This window comes from Vespula vulgaris, chromosome 4 (assembly GCF_905475345.1).
Source record: "Vespula vulgaris chromosome 4, iyVesVulg1.1, whole genome shotgun sequence".
Classification (NCBI taxonomy): Eukaryota; Metazoa; Arthropoda; class Insecta; order Hymenoptera; family Vespidae; genus Vespula; species Vespula vulgaris.
In genome coordinates this window covers 1630643-1648311 of record NC_066589.1, presented here as the reverse complement: position 1 = coordinate 1648311, position 17669 = coordinate 1630643, and the positions used below count along the sequence as shown (strand labels likewise).

At 28.6% G+C, this 17669-nt stretch overlaps 1 protein-coding gene across 7 annotated transcripts in view; it reads left to right on the top strand.

The window, feature by feature from the left end:
• The window catches only part of LOC127063192 (uncharacterized), a 164617-nt gene extending 150325 nt beyond the window's left edge, over positions 1-14292 (top strand). For all 7 annotated transcript variants that reach the window (XM_050992603.1, XM_050992607.1, XM_050992605.1 and 4 more), the window contains 4 exons: positions 2544-2746; positions 10779-10870; positions 11675-11867; positions 13216-14292. In XM_050992603.1, the coding sequence (XP_050848560.1) occupies positions 2544-2746; positions 10779-10870; positions 11675-11867; positions 13216-13493 (766 nt within the window). In that variant the 3' untranslated portion in view covers positions 13494-14292. The remainder of the gene's footprint in view (positions 1-2543; positions 2747-10778; positions 10871-11674; positions 11868-13215) is intronic.
• Positions 14293-17669: the final 3377 nt, after the last annotated feature.

Genomic DNA, 17669 nt, shown 5'->3' with positions numbered 1-17669 from the left:
AAACCGAGAAAAAGAGAGAGAGAGAGAGAAATAGAGAGAAAGAGCAATCATTGACGGATATGTATTTATTGATGGCCATAAAATGGGTATCGTCGAGGAACCTTTTTATTTACTCGTTTCAACGTAGTTCCATTCTTTCATCACTTTGATTTAATCGAGTACACGTCTATATTCACCTTCTTTCCGATGGATACGCTTCATCGTTGAATTCTATAGTCATTTTACGGAATAGACGATGAGTTAATAGAAACTTTTCATGGATATAGATAGTATCCTATCGTTTGAAAAGGGCTTTTCCAAGTTGACGGAACGAAACAGAAAAAAAAAGAAAAACAAATACAAAAAAAGTTGGATGATACTCTTCTACACTCCGCTTTTAATTTCAAACTCGTAGAGTTCATCGATCGAATCGAGTTTTGAAGAGAACTTCGACGTGTGTCAGTCATAAATAAAAAGGGAAAAAAAATTATACTCTCGTTGCGACGACGTAAAATATTTATTATCTATAATTAGAATTATTTCGAATATTTTTTTCGTCAAATAAAATTTATCGGGAAATACATAACATTTTTTTTTCTTTCCTTTTTTTCTTTAAAAATATTTCTCATGATATAGAAAAAATATATATATATATTTCATTAAGAAGATCAGTGTCTGTAAGTATAATTTAGAGTTTTATCGTTTAGAAAAAATTGTTGCCACAGGTGCGGCGAATAGCTTAGTATCTTTCTCTTTATTTCTCTCTTTCACCTTCATCGAAGTAAGAGAGAAAGTGGATGAGAGAGGGTGGATTTGAAGTTAGGGGAGGAAACTCGATCGAAGTAGCAGGATTCAGGCCGATCCGGAGCTCCCATGCCTACCATCGCTTGCATTTTGATCATTACTTCTTGACCTGTTGTATATGTATGTAGTTCGACGGAATATATATATATATATATCTGAAATCGATTTTATTTATTCTTATATTTTTATATTGTCACTCGTAAGAATAGTTTCGGAATTATTCTTACTTAGTTCATTTGGATCTTTATACGAATCGAATTAGAATGATCGATCGATCGTTATAATCATTTCAATCAAAATTATAATCAATTCAAATCAATTTCGTCAAAATAATTTCAACCAACAGCGTTCTCGAGGTCGTAATATTCATTCATTATTTATTCTCTTTCAAGCCAATTTGCATTTTTTTCATTAATTCATAAAGAATGATATTCGTTGAAACAGCTTATATTCTTTATTTCTTTTTCTTTTTTTTTTTTTTTTTTTTTTTTTTTTTTTTTTTTTTTTTTTTTTTTAATGAATACAATTGTCTTTAATAATTATGAACGTAAAATTAATTACACATCGAATCGTACTCGTTGTAAAAATATTAACATTTTATTTGTATATGCAAATTGAATCAGATATGTGACGATTAAATTATACATAAAACATTATATGTGAAGGTATTTAAAAATTATGTATTTTAATATTTCATTAAAAATTTGTGAGAATATTCTTTTAATAATTTCAAAATAATAGAGATATTTTTTTATTTTAATGCGACCTTTGCGTCAAATACGATGTTGCAATTAATAAGTAAATTCCATTAAATTCTTATATAAATTCATATATTGTATCATATATCGCGTGCGTGCGTGCGTGCGTGTATGAATAGAAATTTTCATTGAATGAAATTCATCTCGAGTTGATCATATTAAAATCTTTATAAAAAAAAAATTGTTTTCTTTGTTTATAACATTGAAATTTAATTTTGAAAACTAGATATATATACGTATATCTAGTATCTAAAATATAGGTTAGCCATTGTGACGCGTTAATAAAAATTTTTTTTCTACCTTTTGGCGAGCTTTTGATAAAATAATGATATACATGTGATGCAAATCATTCAGTTGGCATTATGCCGCGATTTTCATGAAATTTCTTGATTCACAGAATCCTCTTCTAACGTTAAAAGATTTACGAGTATACATATACATACATACATATATATATATAGCATAAAACGTAGATGTTACGTTTTTCTGTATCGTTCTTGACAAGATTCTCTGATCGATCTCATCTCTTTGTCAAAATCGACTACTTTTTATTTGAGAAAATCAGTTTAAGGTTGGACTTCGATAGCGAGACGACCTCGTGACGCTCAATCCCTCGGGAGAACTGGTATGACGACTTGGAAAAAGCATTTCTGTGGCAGGATAAAATCCCATGAGACAAAGTTTTATCAAGTTTTATCTAGGAAGTACTCAGTGGTAGAATATTTTCCATTTCATTTACATTTCCAACTTCCTTTCTTTATTTCTCTCTCTCTTTCTCTCTCTCTCTTTCTTTCTCTCTTTCTCAGTTACTAACGATTAATCATATATAATAAATAAATCGAAGTTAAAGTTAATGAACTTTACTTAAATATTCAGTTCGAAGTTAAATTTTGGATTTGTGAACTGATAAAATAGAACAATTCGTCACTGTTCGATCGAATATCGAATTTCGAGAGTTTTGGATTAGCGTACTAAACCATTTATCTTTTATGCTAATTTCAGGAACAGCAATATATCCGGTGAAAGGTCACCGTTCGAAGGATCCTGTTGCAGCGGTCAAGGTGGTGCTGAAAGTACCGAAAGTGAGATCGAGGAAATACCAAAATATCGAGTAGTTTTACTCGGTGATTCTGGAGTTGGCAAGACAGCGTTGGTTTCACAATTTATGACCAGCGAGTATATGAACACCTATGACGCTAGTTTAGGTAATTATCTTTTTTCTCCATTATCATATGATTGTTTTAGAAAATTTTTTACTTCATATACGTTTCATTACAATTTCATATTTTATACAGCTGTATTTATATAGTATCGTTTAAATCTGAACGTCTAAATATTTTATTTAGAATAAGTGGTCGAAAGAATGATACAGAATAAAGTTGTATAGTTTGAATAATGAAATATGATTTCATACAAGATTTTTCTTTTATATATAATGTATTTATATATAATTTATATATATATATATATTTAAAAATATTTTTTTCTTAAAGAAAATAGTACTTATATTTTAGTTAAATCATAGTATGATAACTAGATAAACAAGCAAATTCAAGATATTTTTGTAATCTTAATATGATTTATGATCATAAAGAAAAAAATCACATTGACATCAAATGCCAATTGCTATATTGAAATTATTATTCTTTGAACTATCAAAAATATCGAGGACTAGTGTATTTAATTGAAAGATAACATTTCATTATAAATTATGAATAATATTATATTATATTAAAATAGCACAAATGGTATTCTTTAAAAAGCTAAAGGAAAACTTTAATTCTTTCGATTATAGTTGAACATATATACGTAATTCAATTTTTCATTCATAAATTCGAATTTTTTTTGAAGAGTATTCTGACTCGAATAGATGAGATATAAAGAGGACAATGATTCAAATGCAAGTTTTTTAAACGAATTTTGACGTTACACTAGAATAGAAACGTTCCGTCGGACAACCAGAGATAATATTAAAATGTAGGAGAACAAAATGTGAGACAAGAATTTCCTTCGTTGTGCGTTCCTATTGGTTTTCTTTTTTTCAAACGAAGTCACCGAGCGAAACGAGCTTGTACAAGTCACAAGCAATGCTCCGGGCAAATGCACGCACATATGTACACATACATACACACGTGAAAGGGGATACACACACATACGTGTACGTAAGTATATGTAGATACATATGCATATATTTGCATTGCTCTTTATACGATCATTTGAGCGTGCATACGACCCAAATCGTGAAGTACAGCTATGATTTTATAAACTTGCTCTTTTTCTGTTCTTGCTTTTTCTTTTTCTTTTTCTTTTTTTTTTTTTTTTTTTAATCCCTTCATATGTTCCGTTTTTTGGGGACGAGGTGATGGTGCAGGGTATACGGGAGGACTCTCGTCAAAGCTTTTTTCTTTTTTTTTTCTTTTTTTTCCTGGAATAATAACGAAAGTTCCACGTAATAGAAAATTCGTGCTTTATTCGTGTCGCTCATACGTGAGTAATTCTATTCTTCTTGGAACGATTGTTCTTCTATCGTGAAATCATATAACTAAAGACTCTTTCGTGTCAATAATAATCGTATAGCTTTCTTTTTTTTGTCTTTATATATTTATATAGATGTGTATATATATATATATATATATATATATATATATATATATATATATGAATTATACACGTTTGATGTTAAAAATCGAAATAAGAAGAAATAATAATTAATCAAATTTATCTTATTAAACAAAAGAAGAAGAAAAAGAAAATAGTATTGTTATTGGAATAAATAATTAGCAAATAAGAAATAGTTTCGGATGATATTTGATTTTTGTCGAGTTACCCGGTATATCAAGGTATTTCATAAAACGAATATTCGTCGGTCTCTTCATGAGAAATGCTCCAGATGTGGAAAAATATAAAATCCGTGAAGGCATATACGTACATACGTTACGTTTCGATTTAAATCCTATTTCTTTTCTAACAGAATATACGGATCGATTTTCGATCGACTACGATCAAATGATCGATCATGGGATGAGTTAGTTCGTCTTAGTTTTCTTAGTTCTACGTACTAATCCGTTAATGGAAGTTGTCTCATTACACGATATTGAACCGTCGTGATATTTTGAGAAAAAGTGAAAACTATAAAATGAAGACATAGAGAAGGAGAAAGAGAAAGAAACAGAGAAACAGAGATAGAAGTTCGTGGAATTATACGGAATATTTACCAACGCATTTTACGTATATGGGTGTTTTCACCTATGTGGGTATATACGTTCTCTCATGATAAGAAAAAGTACAAAAAAAAAAGAAGGAAAAAAAAAGAAAAAAAAAAGTAATAGAATGGATCAACCTACATCGTCTTCATTTATTTCTCATCGTGCATTCAAAATGCTCTTTCGATATACTCTTTCGAATGAATTCGCTTCAACAATTTCGCCCGCGGAAAGGAAAAAGAATCCTGGTGATGGATTTCGCCCTTTCATAAGGAGAACTAAAAAGAGAAAGAAGAAAAGTCTTATCGTCCAAAGGGTGGTGTGCGTTTTATCCGCGAAGGGAAATTTATCGTGACAAACGTGACAGGGATACAGATTCTCCGAACAAACTTTTCAGTCTTTTGTAAAATTTCTTGGGATATTTTTTTTAAAGAGGACGTCGATTCTTTTTTCTTTCTTTTTTCTTCTGTTTTTTTTTTTCTTTTCTTTTTTTTTTTTGCAAATCCTTATATCAAATACAATCGCGTTAACAAATACTCGTGTATATTTTTGTGGGCTAAACAAAGATAGGATAAATAAATTAATGATATATAATTTTCTTTTTCTTTTTTTCTTACAATGTTGAATATTCATGTTACTCGTTATATAATTATATGTAATATTGTTGATTAATATGATTTATATGATATCGTTGATAAAAGATGAGAATATTTCTATTTTCTTTTTCGTTTTATTTTTTTATTATTTTTCTTTTTTTTTTTGTTTTCATTGACATTTCAAAAACGCGTGGTTGATGTGGTCGGAAAGTTCAAGTCTCGACCTTTGTTTAAAATATTAATTATAAAAGTATACTTGAATTAACGGCAAAGGATTAAAAGTAGTATCTTGAAGTCTCATAAATATAACGATATGCCTTCACGATTTTCCAAGCTTTACACGGTAGACGTGATAGTTTCTGGACAAATTATGACGTAAGCTCATTTACTATTTCATTAATCGTTTGAGGTGAACATTTTTACTTAGTAACGAGTGTGACTCTCATCGTGGGAGTGTCTACTCGACCCTCGGAATGTCGCTCGTTAAACATAGTAATTGCATTCTAGTGAATTTTCGTAAAGTTTATGGAAGCTTTTTTTTCTTTTCTTTTTCTTCCTCTTTTTCTTTTTTTTTTTTTTTTTTTTTCGTTCCTCCTACTTTTTTTTTTCTTTCGTTGTAGATAAATGTGAAAAGCCATTATAGATTTTGTATTTACCAAGATCCATCAAACAGGATTTCGTTACGATCGATCTTTTTCTACGATTCAATTAATTCGTTCTTCTTTCTTTTTCTTTTTTCTTTTTTCTTTCTTCTTTTTCTTCCTTTTTTTTTTTTTAATCCATTAAAAAGTTCTATCGAATCTTATTATAATGTTCGTGACATCAATGGAAATTACTGAAAGAAATCCTATCTGCAATTTACCCTTTTATTTTCCTTTCCTATCGTTCTTTGCGTCCGTTTCATAAATTATTTTTCTCTTTTTGTATATATATATATACCTTTTGCGTATCTATCCTACGACTTTACGTAACGCCTTTAAATCATTCGAAATTAATTAGAACCGTAAATACATCGATCACGTTGCATCACCATTAACAAACGCATTATCTCGATCGCTTTGTATGTATCTATTTAAATTAATAAAATCGCGCTTGATTAACGCGATTACGAAATAGGACGATTGATAGATACCTTTGCAAATAACAGTGTATGTGATACGCAATGTAACACAAAGATCTAATTAATTCGTAATTATTCCTTACGTTATCACAGTTACGTTATCGAGAACGATCATTATTAACATATGATTGATATAGAATATGTCCGTATACGTAAAACGTATAAATGCTATATGATAATTTTCTCGAATATTAAAAAATGCCAGGAGAAATAAAAGAAGAAAAAAATAAATAAAATGTTTTGAACGAATGACGTCAAGAGAGAATACAACGTAGTGATAATTATTTAACTTTGTGCGATAACATTGGAAAGTTCCGTGAAAGTCACGTTTACATTTTTAAATAGAACTCTATATTCTTTATTACATATTCTTGTAGCTGACATAACATGACAGGATTGGAGATAACGAAATGGAAAACGGTTAGGTCAGGTCAGTTTGGTTCAGGACGGTTCTTGGTTGCGTCTGGTCCATGTTTCTTCCTGTCCTTTTATATCCTTCACTGTCCTATCTTTGAAATTAGTAGACTTTCGCATCGTCTTTGTTATTAATAATAAATTTATACATTTTACATCGATGTCATAGTATTCAATTTCATTTTTGTAAATTTGTTAAAACTAATGGCGATTACACGACAAATTTTAAACTCAATAACTCGATAATGATCTATGCAGGATATATGTACAGATATAAGATATTTGATAACATTTTATATTTGATAATAGTTCGAAATTATTATCTATGAAAATACGTGATCAAGAATATATAGGGTTTTATTAAAAAATGTAAACGTGACGTTTCTTTTTTCTTTTTTTTTCTTTTATTTTTTTTTCTTTTTCTTTTTTTTTTTTTTTTTTTTTGAATGTTTAATACTCAAAGAAATAATCGCGTGTATACATATAAAACTGACATAATCCATAATTACGTGTTCCTTTTAATGTCAATGTGACATGGCATTTTGGTACATTTTTCTTTTACAAGGACTTTCTTTCAGGAAGAAGGGATTAATATAACTCGTCATATTTTACTCTCAGCTTGCTATAATGGAGATTTCGTGTAGCATTTTCTTAAACGACCAGCGTTATACGAGTTCGTGTATTTGTAGCTTTTCGTCGGCAACGTTGAGATGTCCATTATTCATATCCTGTCTCTTTTTGTTCTAATACGAGACAGATGAGAATACGGAACGAAATATTATCTCTCCGGATTATGTTTCTACACGTTTAAATAAATTCGATCAAATAAGAAAATTAAAGGAGATTTTTTTTTTTATTTCTTATAAGTTAATTAAAGTTTTTTGTTGATTTTTTATAAGTATTATATATTAAATCTTACATTCAGTTTTAATATATATATATATATATATATATATATATATATGTATATATACAATTGTCATATATATATTTATATAATTGTTCATTTATCTTTAGAATTTGTAACGTTTAAAGGAATACATTATGATTATATTTGTGCGAAGTATTAGTATCAACCTATTATTGTAATCTGCATTATTATCAAGATATTAGAATAATATTAGAATTAGCATTCCAAATATTACGTTATTGATTTATTCAATGATATAAGAAGTATATATATATATATATATATATATTATACTTGTTCAATGATAAGTTAAATATACGAGTAATTAAATAAATATATGCTTCAAATATGCTTTTTAAAAAAATATATATATTATTATCTAAAGTTTCACTTATTAAGATCATCGGTTAAAAACTTTTTATTTTTTAGTTCAGTTTTGTTGTAAAATGTCAGAAGGAATAATGATTTACATCGTTATTTTTCTTCATTAAAACTGTCGAGATGCAAATATATCGTGACAAGCAAATTTATTTACCAAGTCTTGTATCATTTCACTTTACATATGAATCCTTTTGTGTAACGAGACATGCAGATGAACTTTTTGGAATGTAGCAGTATCATGATTAGAAACGTAACACTCGAAGCTAAGTACTATGTAGCTTGGTATCCTGTGATCGATTCCTCCTTTCCGAGTCGACTCCGTTGCTTTTAGTTATCCGTTCTGATTAATCGACGCAGACGAGAAACAATACTGTTTGATACGTAGAGGAAATATTGCTTGCTTTGTAAATGCATTTATACTCTATTCGAGATGATAGATTATTATAGACATTAATATTATCGTCCACGTCGTGATGGTGGACTTTTACGAGGAATTCATTAGCATTTTATTCTCTATCTACATAAAGTTATTTTTTTGTTTGTTTATTTATTTATTTATTTATTTATTTATTTTTTTCTAATCGAATACCTACAATTTTTATAACGGTATCTTGTATTAGAGAAAGAAACAAATAACTTTTGTCTGAAACATTTTTTATCCAACCTCTATTTTTTACGATATTTATATTGTTTAAACAGAAAAGGAAAAGAAACTTAAAGTTAGCAGAAATATACAAAGCAAGTATTCTTTTCTTAGAAAGATATTATATTAATACATATACAAAATGATCGCGCTCGTTTTCGATATACCTTTGAATACTTTTGATAACAAAAAAATACGTAGTAGAATAGATTTGTCGATACTTTTAAAAGCATTTCTAATGCGTTCGTTACTATCTTTCGCTCTAGTTGATACATCTTGATATATTTTTTCTTTTTGAGGTAACATCGTAAAAAAGAAAAAAGTCTAGAATATTTAAATCCGACAATCAATGAATATATAAATGAACAGATCAATGAGCAAATGCATTACCGCATCCTATCCAGCGGCAATCCTAATCTAGTATTTCTCTCGTAATGAGTGAATTATGCGCTGGACAACTATTATGCTGATACTATTTTATGCATGATACATATTGACAAGAATATTCTGTTACGTATTAATTAATTTTCTATTAAAGGTATTGAGGAGTGTATCGAGAATAAGGGCTTTCATATTCTATCAACATATGTTAAAATGATATATTTTAAAAATAAAATATCTATATGTATATGTATTAATTGTTTATTAATTATATTAAAATTTTTATCTAAACAATATTAAATATCGTAGGAAGTAGAAGCTGGATAAAAAGATATTTTAGACAATACTTATTTGCTTTTTATTTCTTTATTCCATAAAATAAGTAGCCATTACAAAAATTATATGATTTCATTATAAATAAAAAAATAAAGTGGATCTTTGAAATAATCATGAAAATGTTGATCGAATAAGAAATAAATAATGCTTTTTATTTCAAATTTTCTTTTAAAAGATGCATTGTTTTGGAGATACATATCTAGGTTTTTCTAAACAATTCATTTTGTATATACAATGAGTATAATAGTACAATGATAATTTTCTATTCATATACTTATCATAATTTTCTTTAAATATATATTTCCAGGTTATTATTTTTTCTATGAAATGATACATCGTTATAATTCATATGTATCTTAATTATTAAATGCAAATAGAAAATGTATAAAATAAAAGTACACAATAGTTCATAAAATGTAAATAATTCAATAGATCTATCACAAAGTTGATAATGCTATAAAGTATTCGTATTGGAGAATCAAATATTCTCTGAAAAGCTTTCCTTCGTTAATATTTTTCCACGTAAATTCAAAGCTAATAACAACAATATTGCTAATGCAGAATCCTACAAAAGCTACATTTGTAACTTGTCGATTGCTAAAATCTCGTAAAATAAGTTTAAAAGATTCAGAAATGAACGAGATTGAACAAAAAAATTATTATCATCATCATCATTATTATTATTATTATATATTAATGCAAATCATTAAGCGAAATTGTCAAAATTTTAACAAATCTTATAGCATATAGTGTATATTATATATTAAATGTATATAATGTAATGTAATAATTATAACATTTAATAAATACATTAAAGAAAAATTAATAAGCTTATAGCACACGATCAATGAATTATTTATAATACGGAGAATGATAAAAATAAATTTTTGTAATATATATTGTGTTTAAACATTTATAGCAAAATATATTAAAAAATGAGAGTACTGAAACGCATGCCATTACGAATGTAATGTACAGAGATATACATATACATATACATATACATATACATATACACATATATATATATATATATATATATATATATATATACGTTATTGTGATGTATAGACACCTACACAAAGAGTAATCAAAGAATCGTTTCCTTTTCAAGAATCATTTCATCTTTTGAATTCTCGAGCATAATAATAATTTTCATTTTACGAAAGGCAACTATATTAACTGCTATGTGCATTGTACCATTCGTGCATATAAGTACCATTCATACAGTTCTTTGTATTTCTCTTTTACAGATGATGAATTTGGAGAGAAAACAGTTTCAATTCTCCTCGACGAGGAAGAATCGGAAATGATTTTCATTGATCATCCCCATATAGAAATGAGCGTGAGTAAACTTACTTTTAAGAAAATAGCAAAATTAATTACTCCTTTGAATTTACATTAACGAAACAAATTGAATTTGATTCGAGTAATTGTTTAAAAATGCAATCAATTAATTTTTTTCTTTTGTGTATACAGTCTATCTCAAAAGGTTTCACTTTAAGAACGTATAATTTTTTTAATAGCAATTAAAAAGAAGTTCGTTCTTTTTTTTTAATGAGAAAGCAAAAGAAGAAATTAATCGTGTTAGATTATTTCAAGACATATTTCAACGTCTTTAAATCTACCAAAAACTAAGTGGATTGTATGATAAACACCCAGATGACCAAGTTAGAAACCCTGTAGCGTCGTAATTGGCCACGGTGATCATTGATTATTAAAATGTTGTTCTACGGTATCTGTTCCCTTGATACGCTTCTTAAGTATAGTTCAAACTTTTGGACAGTCTATCCTGATCTATAAATAAGATTTATTTTTAACAATCCATAAATAAAATACAATATATAAATTCGTTAGAATTAAATCAAAAAAATTTGTTTGTTCGTTGATCAAAAAAAAGTTACATCATTTTTTCTTTTTTCTTTATCTTGTCATGTTAATTAAAGACATTCGTGGTTAGTTAAACTTTAGTATTAAAAAAGTATAGGATAACTTTGAAAGACGAGGATATATCTCTTAAGAATATTATGTCTCAAGGCTGAAGAGTCTTTAAGAATTTCTTTAGTAAATAAATAAGAGAAAAGAAAATATTTGAGACATTGATGAGAAAATAATGAAATAAAATCGTCGACATATTTGTTTGAGGCAGGTCGAGAACTCTCTATCTACGTACGAGCCGCATGCCTGTATCGTAGTATACTCAATAGTATCTCGAACAAGTTTTCAAATGGCCGAAGAGATACTTAATTACTTGTGGAGAGAGCACTATACACAGGAACGATCGGTTATCGTCGTTGGAAACAAGTCCGATCTGGCTCGAAGCCGTACAATTTTATCGAATGGTGAGAATAGAAAATTTTCCATCTCTTTGCTCATAAAAATATTTCTTTTCACATCTAATTTTTTATTATTTCATTCATTCCGTTCGAAACGAATAATAAGTAAACATCGATATAATTAGAATGAATGTGAATATAAAAAAGAAAAAAGAAAGAACAAAGGAAAGAAGACGTTTTAATCCATTATCATTAAATGAGATTTTCGAATGAGAGAAAGAAGAAGGAAAGAACAATTCGATTTCTAGAATAAAAGAAAATATCTTTGAATATCGAGAATACTTATAATATCGTGTCAGTTCGAATTTGATTAGCTGCCATTTCTTGGATAGCATTCATTATGTTTTCTTATCTTCAAGAGAAGTTCAAGAAACGTTATCGACACAGAGTTTTCTTGTAAGAAAAAGAAGTCCCTTTTTAAAGGTCAAGTGAAATTTGTATCTTGTTAAAGGAAGAAAGAAAAGAAGGAGGAATTATCCTTCGTAGGATGAGATTACTATAGCTCACTTTTCGAAGCAAAGTGAATTTATCGTGTCTTTCGAGGAAGCTTCTCGATCCAGTTCACTATTTTAATACCGATTAGACGAAAGTAATAGCAGTGAGATAAATACGTGAATTCTATCTGTATTTATCAATTTTTTATATTCCTTTAAAGGATATCACAAATTAAATCCCATAAAATTTCAATTATTTTGTTTTGAAATGAATTATCGTTGAAATCAACGTTAACGCCGTTGCGTGCCACGTTAATTACATTAAATTCATCGATTTCTCTTAATTGGGAATTTTTCGAGATGAAAGATAAAATTTTACAAGAGAGCTTACGAATAGATGCAAATCGTTTCTCTCTTTCTCTTTTTCACTTTTTAATATCTACGCTTTCGAATAAATCCTATATATATATATATAAAACATAGCGAAAAGTTTTCAAAGTGGAGAAGATGAAATTAACTAAGTTATTAAATATGATTGAATTAATTAGCAGGCAGTTTGTCGGTAAGCCACGTAATAATGGGAACATCATCGTAATGTCGCGAACATAGAAGATGAGAGAGTAGTTCGAATTCTATGGAATTCGAACTCTTCGAGATAATATCGGCACTTTCACTTGCGGTGGAGATAATTAAAAGATTCTTGAGGAGAGATCCTCAATGGCACGAAATTACGTTTCCGATTATATTATGCGGAAAACAGATGTAGGGTATTACAAAAGACGAAGCAATAAAAAATAGGAAATCGAAAGAAAAGGAAATGAAAAAATAAAAGGAAAAAAAAATAAAAGGAAAAAAGAAAGAAGAAAAAAAGCGATATCTCTGGATTAAATTGGTTAAATTGAAATTTTGCTATGTTAAAGAGGGGAAACAACTGGCGACGTCCCGGGAATGCAAATTCATCGAAACGTCGAGTGGGATAAAGCACAACGTGGACGAGCTTTTGGTTGGTGTTCTCAAACAGATTCGTTTACGTGAGAGCCGTGAAAAGAAATTAAGACGTCAATGTAGTAAGGGCAAGATGTCAAAACTTCACGCTAGTAAAACAGCTCACAGTCTCAATCTTGCAAGAGAAATATTAAATAAAATGTGTTTAAAAGATAGTAAAAGTAAGAGCTGCGAGAATCTTCACGTTCTTTAAGGGCAAAAGAAAAAGAGTATCAACCAAAAATAATGAAAAAACTAGAAGACCAATTTTCTCTGACTTTTTTTGTGCAAGAGAAAATTCGTTTTATTTCTTACTTGAAGTTTTGAAATAACGAGGATGATTATAGTGATATAATTATTCAAAAAATTCACAGTCCTCGACTAGCTGAATGTATGTATGTGAGTACGTACGTACGTATATGTAAGCATGTATTTACGTATGTATGTATCTATCTATCTATATATTTATCTACCAAGTTTAAGTTGATCTCGATGTTGGAATATACGAGCTGCACTCATCATTCTGAATTTTAAGCATGATCGTGTATGTTACTCTGTGTGTGTATGCGTACGTTGAAGCGGTACCTAAGCCCCAAATTAGAATTAAGATGAATGGTCTTAGAAATTCTTCCTTCGAACGTAACACGAACGGTTAAGCCGGTTAATCTGGCTCACCGTCTGTCTGCAATGCAGCGATTTGATTATTTATTAGATGCTAATTAGCGACACGTGTCCCTTTTGTCACTACTCCTCTCTCTCTCTCTTTTTCTCTCTTTCTCTCTTTCTCTCTCTCTCTCTCTCTCTCTCTCTCTCTCTCTCTCTCTCTCTCTATCTATCTATCTCTCTCCTTTCTCATTATGAATTTCCATTTCGATTTCAACATTTATCTTCCTATTTGCGTTTAATCGAACACTGGTACGTGTAAATATTTTAATGAGAATTTGTTCGATAATAGAAATCACATTGAAAAGTAACAGTATTAAGATATTCTTTCTATGTTGTTATAGATATTTTAGATTGTCTCTTTTCGTTTATTTTTATTTTTATTTTTATTTTTATTTTTATCCTTATTTTTTATTATTATTTCGTTTTTAATATACTTATATCGTATAACATATCATTATTGTCGATATATTTTATGAACAAAATGTTCAGTAAATGTAAATATTTCCCGATGCATATCTTCCCATAGTGAATAAATATAAAGGTTCGATGTATGTAATATTTAACTATGCATATGTAAGTTTAATCGATATTTCTTAAGTTAAATCAAAATTATAACAAAATTATAACAGAAGACAATCAATATTTTCGTTTAAAAATTTTCCCCTTTCTCATGGAAAATACATATATTTCTTCTTATTCGTAACAATTAATCCTCTTTCGTCTAGATGATAATAATCTTATCCTGTGTGTAAGATAATTTATTATAAGATTTTCGCACGAAGATCATTTAGCAATAATTATCGTAAAATTTACGTGATGTTTATAATAATTCTAATTGGGATGGAATTTTATCAGACTGCCGTGACTGAAGAAACTCGGAGTCGATTTATCAATCGATTGGACGCTGGATTCGTCCCTCAAAATGTGGCGCTGGTCGTCTTCGTACTTTGTAATTGAATATAATAATAATAATAATAATAATAATAATAATAATAATAATAATAATAATAATAACAACAACAACAACAATAATAATAATAATAATAATAATAATAATAATAATGATAATGATAATGATAATAATAATAATGATGATGATGATGATGATGATGATGATGATGATGATAATGATAATGATAGTAACAATAATAATAATAAACATAATATGATCTGTATGTACGTGCATTTAACGAGGCATTCTATACATTAACGTAAACAAATTAACATTATCTCAAATTAGGAGAATTATATTCGCAAGTATATTCGAAGTTAGAATGAAAAATTTATAATTTATAAACCTAGCAAAATTCTCATCTCTATCGTTGATAATTCTTGACATTAGTAATAAATAAATAGTTAACAATTTGAATTATGCATTAGTAGAAAAAGCATACATGTATACACAAAAAACAAAAAGAGGTAAAAAAAATACGAAACATCTTTCGCTAAATTTTTCATTTCTATAATAGGATATATATATATATCGTTTTGTCTCTCTTCGTATAAATTAAAATGATATCGGTAATGATAAAATGTGAACGCGTTGATAAGATTTAAATATATATTTATTAGAATTAAAGAAAAAACAAAAGATTAAGAAAAAAAATATATAGAAAAGAAAAGAAAAGAAAAGAAAAGAAAAAAAAAGAGGAGAAAGTGGAAAAGCATAAATGTAAATTTATTTAACAGACGCTTTTCGATTCGATTTTTATTTTGATCGGTTCAAAAAGAGAATAAAGATGGACATAGTTAAATCGTTTGGTATTCACTATCATTTTTATTACTCCACGAAACATAACATTCAAGCGAATATATACGTTCCTCGTTGTTCCTTCGAGAATAAGAGGGATATTTAGTATGCAGCTCGCGTGAACTAGAATTTTCTTGGTGATGATAATAAAAGGAGAAAATCGTTAGAATATTATGGTAACAGGTATTTCAATGATATCATCATCGTTTAGTAAGCACAAACAGAGAATAAGAGAATGTCCGAGTGTGTGTGTGTATGTATATGGTACATCACTATACGTGTGCATGTATATATGTGTGCATAACGTCGTACACGGTTCTGATCCAAGAACCATCATAATATCGTGCAATCGTGAAACAATAGGCATAACGATTAGACAAACGTAATTGTCGCGTATTATTCGCGTTTATATGACAGAACGTAACGTAATGTGTGCTCGAACGTAACAACTTCGTGATATTTCGTCTATTACTCAATTATCGATTCTTCCGTAATTACGAGATAACTATAGTAAATTTTATACAAATATTTCTTCGTCTTATCTCATTTCTTCCCTCGTATTACGTAAATTGAAAAGGTAAAAAAAAAGAAAGGAAAGAAAAGAAAAAATATAAAGAAAAATAAAGAGTGTCTCGTTCGCACAATTACGATTCGCCATACGATACAAAATAAGTCGAAGGATCACATGTACTTTGGGAGCTGTTAGACTGATATATTTTTCTATGTAATCTCTCGTTTATATTAATAAAAAGCACATTAGTAATGGACCGCTTCAAACGTCGTTCTAACATAAAAAAAATGATTACGATTCTTTATCTGATTAAAGAAAGAAAAAAGAAACGAAAGTGAAGAAACTCATAGACGAATAATATTATTTTTTTTTCGGGATTATGTTGAAAGATGTTATATAATCGATCGACTGTACAAATGAAATGTAATTATGCAAAGTGAGAAAGAAGAATCATGAAAAGCGGTCTTTCGATGATTATGCGTCTTATCTTTGATACAAGGAAAAAGAAACAACTATAGAAAAATATGTATATGTATGTATGTATATATATATACACATACATATAATATAATATCTTCATCACTAGACGCATACAGTTCTTTGTCTCTCTTGAATACGACAATCAAGTTATTTTTTTATCATTCGTGCTGTATCGACTGTCTGTAAGGAAAATTTAAGTGTTTATGTCGACAAAAATAAAAAGCAATATGCCAAAAGTCATTTTTTATTTACATATGTCTGTAAATATACGCATATGTTTGTTCGTGGGTGTTTTAAAGAAATAAAAAGAAAAGAACAAAAAAATAAGACTCACGAGCGCACGAGCGAGGTCATAACGCAACAGTTGCGATTTAATGGAGCTGAGTTATCGTCGGATTACAAAAAGAAATTACGATCGTTTCGTTCTCACCTCGTAAAAAAAAAAAATATATATATATATATATATATATATATATATATATATATTAATGACTTCGGAAATAGAAAAGAGCCCGGCCATCGATTTTTGTCTTCGTGTACTATCGTCAAATGAAAATTGATACGTTTTCGTTCATGCGAAAGAATTTCATGTTATCATTCACTATTAGCCAAGAAAAGACGATACGGTTTCTCTATCGAAAAGTATTGACTTTGGATAGTATTCGATCGCCATCGTCCATTTTCAAGATATCCTTTCGATCATTCTTTTCCTTTATTCGAAAAAAAGGTGGCTTTTCGAACGGCCTATTTCGATATTGGCCTAAACCTTAAAAGAGAACCTACGAGGATGAGATGGTATAAGAGCTTACGGATTTATAAAGGACTAGGAAAAGCTATTGTGATTAAGTAGACTCTTCTCATGCGTGAAATGTAGTAATAAATTTCGAGACTCTCTCCTGATACGTCCTTTCTCTTGCAATCATCTTATATACAATCATTCCTTTTGTTGTTTTTCTTTATTTTATTGCAATAAATTTCTTTAT